General features: G+C 42.1%; 3 protein-coding genes across 3 annotated transcripts in view; 2 read left to right on the top strand and 1 right to left on the bottom strand.

Annotated features, from left to right (window-relative positions):
* gck (glucokinase (hexokinase 4)) overlaps positions 1–4,505 on the top strand; it is a gene marked incomplete at both ends in the record, with an annotated part of 7,474 nt that extends 2,969 nt beyond the window's left edge. The window contains 4 exons of the mRNA XM_080533079.1: positions 115–298; positions 1,104–1,259; positions 1,452–1,685; positions 4,358–4,505. Coding sequence (XP_080389205.1) covers positions 115–298; positions 1,104–1,259; positions 1,452–1,685; positions 4,358–4,505 — 722 coding nt within the window. The remainder of the gene's footprint in view (positions 1–114; positions 299–1,103; positions 1,260–1,451; positions 1,686–4,357) is intronic.
* A 2,333-nt stretch (positions 4,506–6,838) lies between these two features.
* On the top strand, positions 6,839–8,439 carry LOC308157110 (myosin regulatory light chain 2, atrial isoform-like; the record flags this gene model as incomplete). The annotated part of the gene is made up of 6 exons (XM_080530595.1): positions 6,839–6,937; positions 7,021–7,096; positions 7,262–7,366; positions 7,500–7,578; positions 8,089–8,137; positions 8,335–8,439. Exons 1-6 carry the CDS (start codon positions 6,902–6,904, stop codon positions 8,437–8,439), a joined length of 450 nt encoding a protein of 149 aa, XP_080386721.1. The 5' UTR covers positions 6,839–6,901.
* A 1,499-nt stretch (positions 8,440–9,938) lies between these two features.
* LOC308157777 (F-box only protein 47-like) lies at positions 9,939–14,661 on the bottom strand (the record flags this gene model as incomplete). Its single annotated transcript, XM_080531384.1, has 10 exons — positions 9,939–10,048; positions 10,227–10,386; positions 10,540–10,682; positions 11,623–11,763; positions 11,961–12,134; positions 12,311–12,419; positions 12,505–12,582; positions 12,748–12,824; positions 13,080–13,232; positions 14,454–14,661. The coding sequence occupies 10 exons, from the start codon at positions 14,659–14,661 to the stop codon at positions 9,939–9,941; spliced, it is 1,353 nt and encodes a 450-aa protein (XP_080387510.1).
* Positions 14,662–17,579: the final 2,918 nt, after the last annotated feature.

Raw genomic sequence — 17,579 nt, 5'->3', positions numbered from 1 at the left:
ACACACACACACACACACACACACACACACACACACACACACACACACACAGACACACACACACACACACACACACACACACACACACATCTTCACATCTCTTCCTCTCCTCAGGTACAGGCTGTAATGCATGCTACATGGAGGAGATGCGTACGGTGGAGCTGGTGGAGGGGGAGGAGGGCAGGATGTGTGTGAATACAGAGTGGGGGGCCTTCGGGGCCAACGGGGAGCTGGAGGACCTCAGGCTGGAGTATGACAGAGTGGTGGACGAGACCTCACTCAACCCTGGACAACAGCTGTGAGTACTGGGGCTCACCGAGTGGGGTCCATTGGCTAAAACTTTTTCAGATAGAAATATGAGATGTAAAGCTAACATTGTTCCCTATTTTACAATACAAGTCTAGTGTACATCATTTCTATCTGAAGAGTAGAGTTTGGCTGTACAGGTGTGCATGGCTATCCAGGCGTGTATAGACATACCCATCCTTAGAACTGAGTCAGACTGTACCTCTCCATCTTTTTCTTGCTCCATCTCTCCTCTCTTTCTTTCTCTCTCTCTTGCTCCCTCTCTCCCCTGTCTACACTCACCTACAACACTCAACGACTCTCAACTGCAGGCCCTGTGTGGTCGCTAGGTAACCAGGTTGTTTTTCCTGTGGTGGTAGTGAGTGGAGAGTGGTGAGTAGTCTGTATACGTCAGTGCTCTGCCAGTGGCACTGGGAGCTAGATTAATGACCTCTCTTGCTCTCCAAGGCTAGCTAATGCCACCAGGGCTAATGGCTGTTTACTGTCAGCTCTGACAGCCCCCTCACACAAGCAACCACTCACTTACCCACTTTACTTTTCAGGCTCTGCCCCCCCCCCCACCCCTCTCTTTTAACTCTCTTCTTTCCTTTCAGGGATAATGATGATGTCCTGAGTAGTTAGGTGTCTGTGAAATATATTGTTATGTATTGACCAATTAAAGGGGATTTTAAAATTCGAATTCTAATTAGTTTAATGTGTTGTGTGACATGTATTTTATTGTATCTCTCTCTCTCTCTCTCTTACCCCCCCCCCTCTCTCCCTCTCCCTCTCCTGCCTCCCTCCCTCCCGCCTTGCAGCTATGAGAAGTTGATTAGTGGGAAGTACATGGGGGAGTTGGTGAGGCTGGTGCTTCTGAAGCTGGTGAACGAGGACCTGCTGTTTAACGGTGAAGCTTCAGACCTTCTGAAGACTCGCGGCAGCTTCGAGACGTGTTTTGTCTCCGAGATCGAGAGGTAAGGGGTCACCAAGACAACTAGGTGATGCACAGTTCTTGGATTAGCAAACCCTCTCCCCAATCCACTGAAAGGAAATAACCTGTTCCATAGTACCATGTCTGTCACTGGTTCTGTCTTCTCTCCTGACAGCAAAGCCTCCTTCACTGTGTTAGTTAGTAAGTCTGTGTTCTCTCCTTGTCTGTCTATCAGTGACTCTGGAGACAGGAAGCAGATCTACAACATACTGTCCACGCTCGGCATGCTGCCATCAGAAATGGACTGTGACATTGTGCACCTAGCGTGTGAGAGCGTGTCCACCCGTGCTGCGCACATGTGTGGGGCGGGACTTGCAGCGGTGATCAACCGGATGAGGGAGCGTCGAAGTGAGGAAGTGCTAAAGATCACTGTGGGTGTTGACGGGTCTGTCTATAAACTACACCCAAGGTGAGGAGAGGGTGGGGAGAGAGAGGGGTGGAAGGGGAGAAGGAATGCACACAGGTTGAAGAGGCATGGCTAGGTTTCAAAACCAAATTCCTAAATATTATTGACAGTATAGCCCCCATGGGAACCACCAGGGTTAAAGCCCGATCGGAACCATGGATGAATTCGGACATTCTAAATGCTATGAAAGTCAGAGACCTAAAATGCTCTGAAGTTCAAAAATGCAAATCAAAATTAGTGAAACACTTAAACGAAGATCACAAAACCCACTTTGAGAAAATTAAAAAACAATGCAACAAACTATGCAATCAGGTAATTACCATGACCAAATCTGCTAAGAAAGAATACCTCGATAACAAAATCGAAGAAAACTTAAACAAACCACGTGACCTTTGGAAGCTACTTAATAGCCAACTAGGTTGCAGTCAAAAACTCAAAACCAGGTCTACAAACATCAGCATAAAATCTGGAGATTCTCTCCTTACAGACAAGCTGGATGTGGCTAAGTGCTTAAACACTTTCTTTACAACCATAGCCACTAAATTAGTTAACAATCTACCACCCCACTCAGGGCGTTATGGTGTAGAGCACATCCGTGCGTTCTACAATAAACTGGGTGTACGCAAAGATGATTTTAAACTCTCCATGGTGTCAAACGATGAGGTGTTTAAAAAGCTGGGCGCTCTACACTCAGAAAAGGCCACGGGCCATGACAATATTCCAGCCAGATTTCTAAAAGACTCAGCTGCCTCCATTACCCCAATCATCACCCACATAATAAACCTCTCCATCAAACAGGGACACGTCCCCCTTGACTTTAAAATAGCAAGGGTAACCCCACTGTATAAAAAAGGAAGCAAATTAGACCCAGGCAACTACCGACCTGTTTCTATTCTTAATTCCATCTCGAAACTTATGGAAAAAATAGTTTATGAACAGGTTGATAGGTACCTTACCGAAAAAAATCTGATGTATGAATTTCAATCAGGATTCAGAACATCCCATTCCACTGACACATGCCTTCTCTATTTGAACGACCACATCAACCATGAGGTGGACTCGGGCAAGTACTGCGGCATGGTCATGCTGGACCTCCAGAAGGCCTTCGACACAGTAGATCACCACATATTGTTAGATAAACTGAAAGCAATTGGGTTCGATAGAACATCGGTGGGCTGGATGCAATCCTACTTAGAGGGGAGGGAACAGGTGGTTAGTGTGAACGGAACACTGTCCCCCCCCCTCCCAGTGACCTGCGGCGTTCCACAAGGAAGCATATTGGGACCTTTACTGTTCCTAATATATGTGAATGACATGTCATCAGCATGTGATTGCAATTTGTTCCTGTTCGCGGATGACTCGGCTCTGCTGGTCTCTGACAGGGACATATTGCAGGTGGAAAAAGCGCTAAGCACTGAACTGAGTAGAATCTGCATCTGGCTAGCAGACAATAAACTATCAATACACCTAGGTAAAACTGAAACCATCCTATACGGATCCCCATCTAAACTCAGAAAGGCCGAAAATTTTATATAAAAGTGGGTAACATTAATATCACAAGAAAAGAGGATATTACATACCTGGGCTCCATCTTAGAGGCAAATCTTTCCGGAGATAAAATGGCAGCAAAAGTAATCAAAAAAGTGAACCATAGAACTAGATTCTTGTACAGGATATCCTCACTTGTCAGTAAAAACACACTGAGGACCCTATCAGGAGCTCTCATTCAATGTCACTTCGACTATGCCGTAACATCATGGTACTATAGAACCACAAAGGCCCATAAAACAAGACTCCAGACAGCCCAAAATAAACTGGTTAGGCTTCTGCTAGGCCTCAACCCTAGGACACATCTAACCGCTGCTCATTTTTTGAGCCTTGATTGGCTACGAGTAGTTGACAGAGTGCAGCAGCTTGCACTGGGCCTGGTCTTCAAGATACGCTACACCACAAAGACACCCAAGTACCTGTCAACATACTTCCAAAAAGTGAACAACGTCCACACATACAACACCAGAGGAAGCTCCACGAACCACGTTCAACCGCGTTGCACCACAAACAAGGGGTTAAACTCGTTTGCAAACTATGCAGTAAAAATGTGGAACGCCCTTCCTATAATCTTAAAGGAGTGCAAAACACTGCCCACCTTCAAAACCACTCTCAAAAAACATTTACAGGAGGCTGCAATCCGTAACTGGACCCTCTAAATCAAAAATCAGATTAAAAGACCCGAACTACCCACTGTACATACTTTGTGTTTTGTCCCCCGCCCCCACCTGTGGTGTATGTCCCCACCTGTCCTACCCGCTGTACATACCTGATGTTTTGTTGTATTGTATATCTAGTATTGTTCTTCCCATGATGGATGTATTTTTATCTTGTAGATAGTAATAGTTATTTGTCTGTATTATCTTGTAGATAGTACTAGTTTTTTTTTTTTTTCCTGTCTGTCTTACATGTAACGATGAATTGAAAATCAAGGACCCCAATTGAAATAAGCCAGTGGCTTTCTTGGGTTTTTATCCTTTTAGTTGACCTTGTATGTAATATGTACTTTCATGTACCTACTTCTGCAAATCTTCTAATAAAGTTTTCAATCAATCAATCAAAAGGAAGGAGAGAGATGAATTATGAATGATCTCTATTCTAAAGCTGGTGTCCATCTCCCTTATCAGTTTCCAGCACAGGTTCCACAAAAGCGTCCGGGAGCTGACACCTCACTGTGACATAACCTTCATCCAATCAGAGGAGGGGAGTGGTCGCGGTGCAGCCCTTATTTCGGCAGTGGCCTGTAAGATGGCAGCATGCATGCTGACACCTTGAGGGTGTCACAGCAGCCTCCAACCTGTAAGGGGGGATGCAGACAAATCTGTCTGAACTCGGATCTACCCAGTTCTGGCCTCCTCTTGAAGCTCTCACAGAGTAAGCCTCTCCCCCTACTGTGGTGAGAGATGCGGGGTGTGTGAGGGGGAACTCAACACCTGGAGATGTACAGAAAGAGAACCACACAACACACATCATATAATACACAATAATAGATTACTAACAATCCTAGCACATTTGTAAATGTCTTCATGTACAGATGGCTTTGTGTTAGTTCACTAAATCCCCCAACAATGCACAGATACTGTGTCAATGCTATGTTGTATGGGTGTGGATCGACCATTTAGAAATGATTGAAGCCTGGTTGGCACTGTAATATGATACCATACTGTAGTATAGTACCATTGAGAACCAGGACATAAATACTGATGTTTATCAATACTGATGTGTATCAATAAGATGTCATCAGTCAAATGTTTTTTTAATCCAGCCATAACTCAAAAGCAAAGATTGGCTGTTTTAAATTCATTGCCATATGATGTAGTGCTTCACTTACTATTTGTGTGCAATGACATATTCCTTTGGTATTGTATTTGTAAAAAGTTATATTTATATGATCTATATAATCTTAAAAGTTCTAATTCCTAGTCTGTATATCAAATAATTAAGTGTGCTTTGTATGTATATGAGACAATGCTTAATTGTTGTAAATAAAGTTTCTGTAATATAGGAATTTAAATGTCATTGTCTATTTCCTTGAAATTCCCAAAACTGTGTAGCTGGTCCGTGCTTCAAAACTGACTGACGATGGCCTGAAGGCCGAAACATCGATCCCTGAATGAAATAAATACTAAAAGAAACGCTTGAATCTATTTTTTGAGTGAGGACTATCTTTATTTTCTTTATTGCATTTTGGTCAACACACTTATTCTGAGCACAGTGGTCAAAATAACTTTCATATTTCCTTGAAATTACCCAAGCTAAATTATCTTTTTGGCTGTGCTGAAGAACATGATTAGAAAGAAGGAACAACAAATATTCTCTTTATATACCAGTAAGTAGGTTAATCTTGTAACCCACACAAAATATGCAGACAACCTCAGAAACAGCAATGTAATGTAGATTATTGACTGAAGGACCACCATGTACCAACTGAGTTGAATTATTCCGAAATTATCCATTATTAACTACCAGACACCAATTATAGTAACCATGAGAATGGCTTTTTTTAGAACTTACCACCCTTTAGAACTTACGTCACTCATGTCACATATCCCCCTTCATTCTCTCACCCCATTCTCTCTCATCCAATCTCTCTTTTTCCACCCCCACAGGAATCTGGGTCCTTTGGGTATCCTAATCCTTATCATGTCCCCAGAAAGAGAGTGAGAGAGTGAGAGAGTGGAGAAGGCCATGTAGGGGACTGTGGTACCTACCTCAGTCTTATTATAGGACCGCAGCAGATAACATGGGTCATACATAAACCCACCCCAACATTACACCTAGTCTGGGATACAAAGACATCTAGAACACACACAGAGCCATGGTGAGTAGGACATTGCCATTCTCAATGATAATCATTATTTCACCATTGGCAAACCTTTTCTAAGTAGTCGATTTAACATGTTAACTGAATATTTAGTGAATTAATTAACAACTTGACATGTTTCACATGTTTCACTTATCATGAGTGTGGTAGCTAACTGCTGCATCTGAAAGTAATTTTGAAGCGTGTAAACATTCTACAGCATTATGATTCATTAAACGTAAATCCCATATTTCAACCTTTGAGTTGAACTAATGCCAAATCATGCTGATCTTAATTGACCTGGGATGTTCTGTCATGAGTGTTCACACACCTAGTTTTGAGTTTAAAGTTTATTGTTACTTATTGTTATAAGTGTTCTTTTTATTATATCTAATGTCTTTCCTTTATTCGATAAGAATCACATATAATACAGTTAGAAGTTGTTCATGACCACATCTTCATACAATAGATGATTGACTCACTCTCCCATTACTGTTGGCCAATTGTGGGCTCAGTGAAACATTTGTTTGACCACTTTCTCTCTCTCTCTCTCTCTCTCTCTCTCTCTCTCTCTCTCTCTCTCTCTCTCTCTCTCTCTCTCTCTCTCTCTCTCTCTCTCTCTCTCTCTCTCTCTCTCTCTCTCTCTCTCTCTCTCTCTCTCTCTCTCTCTCTCTCTCTCTCTCTCTCTCTCTCTCTCTCTCTCTCTCTCTCTCTCTCTCTCTCTCTCTCTCTCTCTCTCTCTCTCTCTCTCTCTCTCTCTCTCTCTCTCTCTCTCTCTCTCTCTCTCTTCTGTGGTGTCCAGGCCAGTAAGAAAGCTTCTAATAAGAGACAGAGGGGGGCTCAGAAGAGCTGCTCCAATGTCTTCTCCATGTTCGAGCAGTCGCAGATACAGGAGTTCAAGGAGGCAGGTCTAATATCTAAAAGATAATTTGTATCATTGTCTATTACACAACCCTAATTGTACATCTCTGCTTTATCTGTCTCCAGGCTTTTGGCTGTATCGACCAAGATAGAGATGGTGTCATCAAGAAACAGGACCTGAGGGAAACCTACGGGCAGCTGGGTATAGGGCTTTACTAATGTGTACTCTGATTGTGAACAGTTTTATCAAATGCCTTGAAAAGATTGTGCAGACATTGTGTTAATTATTTGTGTGCATGCCTGTGTGTGTGTGTGTGTGTGTGTGTGTGTGTGTGTGTGTGTGTGTGCGTGTGTGTGTGTGTCCCAGGGAAGCTGAACGTAAAAGATGAGGAACTGGATGAGATGTTGAATGAGGGGAAAGGTCCTATCAACTTCACTGTGTTCCTTACTCTGTTTGGGGAGAAACTCAACGGTGAGAGCCCCCTTCCTCTTGCGCTCCAGCTCTCCGGTGCACCTTAAGAAAGATACATACTATCTCTGATTAAAAGGTTGATTATAACCACCTCTTGCCTTTCCACAAATCATTATTCATCAACTCCTTACAGGCACGGACCCAGAGGACACTATCCTGGCTGCATTCAAACTCTTTGACCCAAACGGGACAGGCTTTGTCAACAAGGACGAGTGAGTTGGTTTCTCTTCTTCTGTCAATAAATGTATCCCCAAATTGCCAAATTACAATGCAATGGCATGTACAGTATCATGTTGGATGATAATCTATCAGTGTTAATTTTGGCTGGATTTTTAGTCGTTTAGTTTTGGTCTTTGGATGAAGATGCACATTGATGTTGGTCACATTTAGTCATTTCTGGGTTATTGGTTCTGGTCTAGTTTTGGTTGCAGAAGATTGAAGGCATTTTACTGTGGTTTTGGTCTACAAAAACATTTTAGTAGTTTGTCTGAGTAGGGCTAGACTAAAATATCTGTCATTTAGTTTTTGTGGACTGAAACTGCATTGGAATGTTTTCAGTTTGTCAACTGGAACTGGACTGGAACTAAGAAGGATGGAGGTGACTGGGTGTGTCAAGAACTGGTGTGCATCTTCGTCTAAAGACGAAGACTATTAAGCATGCCAAAATGAACACTGTAATCTATTACATTGTTCTGCTTCTTTTTTTCTTTTCTTTTTTAAAGATTTAAACGATTACTGATGAATCAAGCTGACAAATTCACAGCAGAAGAGGTTGGTGTCTGTCTTACTCGTTCTCAACCAGACTTTTTTATTAGGAAAAGAACAGATCAACAGAGATTTCTCAAAAATATAATAATAGAGAGAGAAATGTAATATCAATCCCCGCCCCCCCTCCCAAAAAAATCCCTACTATTGTCTTTATCTCATTCCTGTGCGTTGTCTGTCTTCTTTCCTGTGCAAATCTACAGGTTGACCAGGCGTTCTCTGTGGCTCCTATTGATGTAGCCGGAAACATTGACTACAAGTCATTGTGCTACATCATCACGCATGGAGACGAGAAGGAGGAATCCTAAGGACCCTCAGCTCTGTTCACCTCTGACCCTGACCCCAACCCCCAACCCCAAAGCCCTGACTCTCTGCCATAGATGAATGCTTCTTTTCAGTCTGTGTGAGACAATAGAGATGTACACAAATTGACTTTTACCATTTGGATTGTGTCAGTGAGTTGAATAAAAGTGTTGTTCAAAGTGCGATAGTACAGTCTTGTTTTTTTTCCTTATAGGCTGTAATAACAGGTCAAACACATACTGTAGAAATAGTGCTACAAAACAGAGTTTTGTGTTCAAGTCAATCAATCTGTGACCAAAGAGATTTTGTTTTTATTTGGGCGCCATTAGGCTACTATCATACTAACTCTGCTGCCTTTGACACAGTAAACCACCCGAACCTTCTCTCCACCCTCTCAAATCCACCCTCTCAAATCTTCCTTCTTCTAGCATGACGACTGCCAATGGCTCCAGGCCGGAGCATAGATAACTTTTTCCTGCTATGACTGGTGCACCGCTGCTCTGCTGTTTACCAAAGAAAGTGTTGGAGTGATTGCTTTCTTGCATTCCCCAATAGACTTAGTGAGTGCAGAATATGTTTGTGCTATTTTGATAACTTAAACCACCTCAAGTGTCAGTTTAAAATTAAATCCTAATTTAAGTTATTATAGACTAATCAGAGATTAAATGAATGTTTAAATTAATCCTGGTCAGTCTTAAACTAGGTTTAAAGTTGGGTACAATAGGATTAATGGATACAACTTGATTTGTGAATCCTTGTTGGTGCCACCCGACCTGAAAGTTGCTCAATGCTAACGTCTTCTTGATGCTAACGATGCTTAGGTCTCTGTTTACATGGATCCATTCTTGTACTGTACCTACCATGGGTCGGTCTGGTGGTTGAAGTCATAGATACAAATACATTAAAGGACATCAAGACCACAATGCATGTGTTTAATTTGAATACATATTTATTAGATAAATATTAGAATGTCACATCATCTAACTACATACAATTTAGCAAGACTAAAAATCACAATTTGTTCTTCTGACCTGTTTAGAATATGAAATGGTTGTACATAGTGTACACAACAAGACTGCCACTTCATGGGGCAATCACTTTAGATTGTACCTTTATAGTATGTTTTGCCTAATTTTTTGTAAAAACTGTACATTTGCCAAAATTGTACAAACTTTAAATTTGGTAACAATGTTTAGGACCCATTCAAGGTCCCATGTCCCCTTTGCCCCAATTATTTATACCTTAAAATGGCCTTTATTATTTGTATTTGTTGAACCTTCATAAAGTACACAGGTAATAGAGAAATACACAGAAGTTTAATATTACACAAAGCAAAACAAATGTGTCTTTTTTTCCCCATTCTACCCCCGTACGTACGGAGAGGTAGATAAAGTATTTTACATTAAATGAACAGGCGCGGTCAAAACACAGACTCGTTTTCCCAAATCAAAGTCTCTTCTGACAGGAGCTGTAAGCTATATATACACTACTCCTCTCCTCGATCTCACTCTTTTGTGAGGAACATGTCGAGAATCACAGTGTGGAAGTGAGCACTGGCGTTGAGGAGGCTGCAGATCTGGCTCTGGAAGATCTCAAAGTCTTCTTGATGGTTATCTGTGACAAGATCGTTGACAGTTAGAAATCCGCATATGTCTACTTATTTTAACAGTTTTTCTATTAATGTGTTCCCAAATAATATGCCCTTAACTTTAAGATTATTTTAGTGCTACAAAGCTTGAAGGAATCTGGACCCTGATCTGATACGATAGTCTAAGTGCCTATAACAACTCACCAGCCACCATAATCTCGTACATCTCCAGGGTAACGTCTGAGAACATGTTTTCCACGGCCTGGATGAAGGACCACTTGTCAGCAGAGGAGGAGAACACCTCACACACCTGCTGCACCATCTTGACGGACCAGTTCATGGAGTACCCGTCCTTCTCACACACCTGAGAGGGGTAACCAGAAATGTCAGTAGCTCAGGCCGGTTCAGGCAGTACCTTCCGTTAAGTGGGCACAAAATGGGGGAAATGTGTCTCTTAGGTTAAAAGATACCGGAACCCTAGAGCAGATAATAAAGTTATTTAGCAGCAGTGACTGACCAGTACGAGGTACACAATGAGTCGTGAGCTCTCAAACAGGCGTCCATTGAGGGCCTTGCTGGCCAGCACGCTGTAGCACACGCTGTTCCCACACATGAACAACAGACGAGCCACATTCTCCATGTGCCATGCCTGGGGAAGGACTGGAGGCCAACAGAACCAGCACAAAACAAAACAACTGTCATTCATACACACAGCATTCACACTTTACATTAACATTTTTGACATTTAGCAGACGCCTTTATCCAAAGCGACTTACAAGCGCAGTACATTTATCGCAGCCCGGTACACACATAAAGATAATCTGGCCGATTTTGGCCCAATTTCCCCCCTTCCGACCAAGGACAGCAAACGCCCGATTATCGGATGGCTCTAAAGATTATCCTACAAGATTATCCTGTGGTGTGAGGTGTGTTAAGAGTCAATTTCTCCCGACAATCTGCTCGGAAAATGGTCGGGGCCGACGATCATAAATATTAGACGTGTTCAATATTTACGATCAAAAGTCTTCTTGTCTGTGGTCAAAACTGACAACTCCCAAGTCCGATTGTGACGTGGAATGGAATGTAGCCACTCAAGAAGCCAGCTGACTGACGCGTCTTCTTCTTTTCGTTCTTCTGCACTTTATTTTCCCTGTAGCACATGGCTGCCTCTACAGGTCAGTCAGGGTACTACTACCCTGTTCACGCGAGACTCCAGACTGTCGGAGGACAGATCTTTATGCATGTGGTTGTATATTGGAGCACACCACACACAATACGATCAAGACTGTTCAATCCATGATTTTTTATCTTCATGTGTGGGGTCTCTCTCAGATAATCAGAAAATCCTTATATGTGTACCAGGCTTAAGGTAAGTGAATCATCTATACATCAGTCATCATCGCACATGATGGTGCACTCACCATTTGCTTAGTGAAATCTATAATCCTATGGTAATGGTACATACTGTACGTGTGGACTGACCAGACATACAGTATATACAGTATACAGACAAAAGAGTGTAAAAGGTTTGTCTACCATTCCTGGGTGTGTAAAATATAATCATTCGAAGTTGCCAAGTCCTCTGGGCTACTGCAGTTACCTATGAGCTCCTCCAGGATGGCCATTATGGTGTCGGTGGTCCAATCTTTGGCTTCCAGGTCGCTGTGTAGCAGGATGAGAGCCTTGGCCAGGTCGGACTGGGCCACCCCAGCACGCAGCTGCTCCTGCCAGCCTAGCGAACCTGGAAAGAACATTCCCTTACACTACACATACACTTTGCCTTGCAACTCTGGCCAACCAAAAAACAAGCATTTCATTTGTTATTATTAACATTAGAATTTCACCATGTAATTACTAACAAGTGATTTATATACTGTACAAAAGTGCAACCAGTTTTTTTAAGGTAGAAACCGAGAAGGCCCATGTTGTCCCTCTCACCGTCTGGTAGCAGTGGTCCGTAGAGGATGAACAGCAGCCGGGCTTGGCTGACAATGGGCCAGGGTTTCAGGATGCGGGTCAGCCAGAACAGAGTGTCCTTGCTGTTCTTCCAGGGGTCCAACAGAACCTGTCTGCAGAACAGACGGATCTGTTGCTCCAACAGCTGACATGAACCTGAGGGAGAAAAAAGACATACGGATCACTCACGTCTCTCACACTCTTTCAATTAGCCTTTTTGTTTGTTTCTCTCTCTCTCTCTCTCTCTCTCTCTCTCTCTCTCTCTCTCTCTCTCTCTCTCTCTCTCTCTCTCTCTCTCTCTCTCTCTCTCTCTTATAGGGACAGACACTCACCTGGCCTTCCTGTGACCACTGACATGATTTTCTGGGGTAGATTTGTGAAGTCGCACAGGAAGTTGAAAACTCTGGGCCACTCCAGCTCATCCCAGCCGGCTATCAATGTCTGTCAGTCAAACATTAACCATCTCAATACAGGATTCAGCCTTTGATATTAAATTGTCTGATGTTCTTTGTAACTAGGCTCTCACCTGTAGAAACGCTCCATAGCTGGAGAAGCCTTGGCATTGCACTGATTTAATGCACTCTTCCATCATGAAGCAAGGAACCTGAGTGGGAGGTAACAACTGTGTTAGTCTAAGTAAGGTTAACTAGAAAATAACAATCTATTCAATGTTGTCAACTGTTTGGTTTGTTTAGAAATGTGAGAATGTTTGTAGAGCACACACAGCTAAACATTGCCTCATCTGTCCTCCCTCACCTCTCTGTCTTACCTGTGAAAACTTGCTATATATGAACGTCAGCCTATCCTTTGTTGGCAGCAAGAGGGTACATCTCTTGAAAAATAAACCTGAAACGATGAGCAAAAACCACAAGAATGTAACATAGTGACTATATTTGCCAACCAGGACCACTTGCTTTCCTCATCGGACCCCCTATGAAAGGAGATAGAAATAATACTTTGGTCTATCTACCTGATAAAGAATTACAGCAGAAATAATGTGGCTCTGAATATTAGTTTATTATAAACATGTGTGTTCTTGGCCAACCAACTAAGTAAAATAAAGGTAAATTAATCAAATAAAGCTGTTGAGGAGCCTCTCACCCAGCGATGTGTAGTGTTCTAGTGAGGACACCTCGGTGGAGTGATGACACCCCTGTACGATGATCCTCTTCCTCCAGGTCTGAGTGGAGACATAGCCCATGATGTAGCGACTGATGGCCTTGGACACCATGCTCAACACACTGATCTGCAACACTTTACCACAACAAACAACGAGGCAGGGAGAAACATCTCATTACAGTTTTTCTCAATTGCTAAAACACATTTCACAAAACTCTAAACACAACACACTTTTCTAAAGCTACATAATCAAAACCACACCTTCTCTCTTCAAAACTCAAACTTTCACACCAAAACAGCTGCTCAAAGCCTGCAAAAATGTAAACACTATAAGCATCATTACAGACTACAACAAAACAACTGAAAACACAATGTTCAGTGTGTGAGAATGTTCTTTTTTCCCCACAACTGCCAAAGCACATTTTTAGAAACCTTACAGTATCTGTTATCAGAATATATCACTGTAGAGTATTGGGCATTCATAGGTTTGTGTGTTTCATATGAACAGTATGTAAATCTACAGAAAATACAGCATGTACGGTATGTTACGGTACATAGAAAACTAGGGTTAGGGTTAGGTGCTAGGGTGACTTGGTACATGCTGGCATGTCTAACCCTAACCCTAACCATACCCCTAATCCTAACCCTAGTTTTCCCACATGTACCGTATTCCCACATGTACCGTAACATGTACACTACTGTACTGTATCACAACTCAATGCAAACACTACAGAGGATCCATTACACACAACAATACTCACTGAAAACAATGTTCAGGGTGTGATGTTTATTTATTTATTTATGGAACTATACCACACACACACACACACACACACACACACACACACACACACACACACACACACCACAATCATTTGCAACAAGTGTCTTACATTTTGAGTCGTTATGTTTAATGAATGAAGCTAGGTGTGTTCATTGTGTTCAAATTGTGCTGACTGTGGCAAGCATTTTGCATCACATGAGCTTTAATTTGAGAATTTGAGCAGAGTTTTTTGCAACTTGTGTTTTAGCAAGACAAAATGTGTTTAGATTTATGAGAAAAGGAGGATTGTGTTTTGTGAATTGTGTCTTCATGTGAAATGTGTTTATGGTTTTGGCAAATGGGAGCTAGTTTTATTAAATGTGTTTAGAGAACTGGTCATTTGGTTTAGAGAATTGGCTTTTGTGTTTTAGTAATTCAGATGCACGTCATTGGAGCTATACATATGTAAGACCATTTAGTACCCTGCCCCTGGTAACGGCTTCAATCAGAATAGTTCAGCCTCATAGATATGTCTCATCTAAATAATAATAATTCACCCATCCTGAAAAATGTCCAAAGCAAACAGAACCCACCAGAGAGTCTGTCCAGGATCATGTCAATGACCTCGGGGGCCAGCCGCTCAAAGAAACAGTCGCTGGCCCGAACCTGACGACACTGACTGCGGGTCGTGATGGTCCTGACGGGATACGGCCGGCGTCTGCGGTGATACTTCACGGCGTCTGGGGGATACGGCCGCCGTCTGCGGTGGGTCACCGTGAATTTCCGTGTCACTTTCGCCATAATAACTGCCTTTATTGTCCCACAGATAATCTAGAAGCGAAAGGCAATAGCTAGTTAGTTAGTTAAACTTGGTGGTTAGCCACAAACTGAAAAGTTGCTGGCTAGGCTAGCTGCATGAACTTACCCAGCTGAGGAGAATGGCACTTGTCAATAAACCTTTGAAATTGTTGCCTTACTGAGCTTTAAATGCTCCTTCACAAGCTGTTATGTGTTCAGGTAAATATTGACACCACTGACATGAGACAATATAATAATAAACTATATATATCTAAACTAAAGTCACCGACAGTTTTACCTCAGCCAGCGAGCTGCTATTGAGCTTGTGTGCTGCACAGTTCCTGCTCCCTCGCGAGGACACTCGCTGAACAACAAGGGGTGCGTTCGTAAACACGCTCTGGAAATCTGATCAGCACTCATGGAATGCCTGTTGTCCAATCAAATTACTTGGTCCCTAGATGATTGACTTACTTAGTCAAATGTATTTGTTGTAAGTCGCTTTGGATAAAGGCTAAATGCCAAACATTTAAATGTAAATGTCTATTGATAGGACGCCTTGACTTAAAACACTAATTTCACCAATTGGCTAAGACATTTTTGCTTAATACAAAATGTTTGGTTACAAATGCGACTGGCTAATAAACCTTACACTCTTATTTCCGTATTCATATAGGCCATGTTTTGGTATTAAATTATACTGCATAACAGACACTCGCTAGTGTAATTTGTGTATTTGTATTTGTGACCAGTTCATTGAACTGTTGAGCAATCTGAGTTACAATTTGTTAAGTAAAAAATCGCTATAATGGGAGAAATAGCCATTTATATTTAGGCTATAGTATTTATCTAGCTACATGTATTGTTTGACTATTATTACTTGATAGATAGGCCTACGCTGGCTCGATCCCTCCGCTCTTGCACTGAGGGTGGGAGACACTGCGCACCACCTCACGTGTCTGAGCTCACGGCCCGAACTGTTGCGCTTCCCACACCCACACCCACACCCACACCCACACCCACACCCGGTTAATCAAAGTCGTCCCAGTGGTGTCGGAGAAAAACGTTGTGACATATAAACGGACAGAGACAGAATCATAGACCCCAAACAGGCAAACCAAGGAAAGACTCCCCTGAGGTTAAAAAAACAAAACATGTTGCCTCAGTGTGGCTAGTACAAACTCCCAGAGAGGAAGAAACCTTGAGAGGAACCAGACTCCAAGAGGGACCCATGCTCCCCTGGCTGAAGCTTACCTAATCTACTCTCCCATCCTTATTACTCCATCAACCTGTTACCCTGGGCAGTTCTATAGTTTGATTAAAGAGAAATGGTCATTAGCATACTGCAGTGTGGGCTGTGTGTAGTTCCATTCATTTGGGCCCATGTTGCCATGGATACAACAACAAACCCTCTTGTAAACGCCACGGCCAGTCAGCCACATTCTCCTGGTTAAACAAGATGCAGGACAGGACAGCCTTGATTGTATAGGCTACCAGTTCTTTAATGTTGGCCTAGATGTAGCAGCAGAGATGCCTATATCCTCTGGAGCTACGGGTAGGGTGGATGTGGGGATAGACTCATCCATAACATGGACACCAGATGGGGTGAAGAGGGAAGGGAAACTTGCCAGCAGGAACTGTGATTCCTATCTGAAAAGGTGGGTGCATTCTGTGTATGTGTTGTAAAACATTTTTTATTAGCTAACACTGTAACAAAAAGACACTGTTGTTTAATGATACAAGGGCAGAAGAAATCCATAGCAATCCATTTTCTATCTGCTAAAATAGCCAGTCAACATTGCAATGCTTGTTTAAGACAATTAGGCCTAGTATTGGAGCAATATGTACTTTCTCAAACTAATTAGTCAATGAAGGGGTTAAGTCAGTATCACTTGATCGACCTTTGTCAGAAGGAAACACAATTCTGGTGCAAAAATGTATTTATTGACAAATCATACATCATTAATCTCACTACAGTGCAGTAGATCTAGACCCATAGAGAGTGGCATTTTGAACGGTCTTAGGAAAGGAGGATTTTGGTATATCATCATTCCTTTTATCATCCATCACCTTTAAGTGCTTGCCAATAAAAGCTGCTTCAGTGTTGACTCTTCCAGTCCAACCAATAGTAGCCTGTATTTCATGTGGAGATAGGGGTGTCAAGCTCTAATCAAGATCATAAATATTTCACCTGGCCATGCTCACCCTTTCATCCACAGTAGGTTGATATATCTAATTAGCAAGAGATACTGTATTCAGCAGCCACACCCTTGATCTGGTACTATATCAACAGGTATCTAGACACCCACCAGTTGGCGAAGAAAGGGCACCATGGCAACACTGCAGGGGTGAGTGTCATCCATTTTAGACTAAAAGGGTTAATCATTCTAATTTTTATGTTGATGTTACATGATACTGGAACAGATTACTTTTTAAAACCCATTAATAGATGTTTAAGTTTGTGTTCCTCTTGAGACATATATTGAGCATAGTATATGGAACATAGAAAAATAAAGATGTGATATTCAATGTTCATCTGCCTTCATGTGGATTTATAATGTCTATTTGATTCAAACAGGATACCAATCACCAACATGTTGGTCCAGATGGTGAGACTGTGGATACCTTCTCACAAGGTACATTCAAAAAACAATTGTTTAGAAATAAATGTCAATCATCACACTGCTGATTAGAAATATTAAATGAGTAGAATTAGGCTAATCACATTTCAATCTGTTTTAGATGTGACCAACATACAGCAGAAGAATGGAAGGAGTGATGACGATACCTCAGACAAACCACCAAGCAAAGACAGCTTGAAAAAATCTAAAACATGTACTCTTCTTTAGAAATAGAAATCTCATATGGACTGCTCGTACTGTACATCTGTCATTAATGCCAAATACCATAACGTATTACCTCCA

Source organism: Nansenia antarctica, assembly GCF_963989245.1.
Source record: "Nansenia antarctica genome assembly, chromosome: 5".
Classification (NCBI taxonomy): Eukaryota; Metazoa; Chordata; class Actinopteri; order Argentiniformes; family Microstomatidae; genus Nansenia; species Nansenia antarctica.
This window is presented reverse-complemented; position numbering and strand designations above follow the sequence as displayed.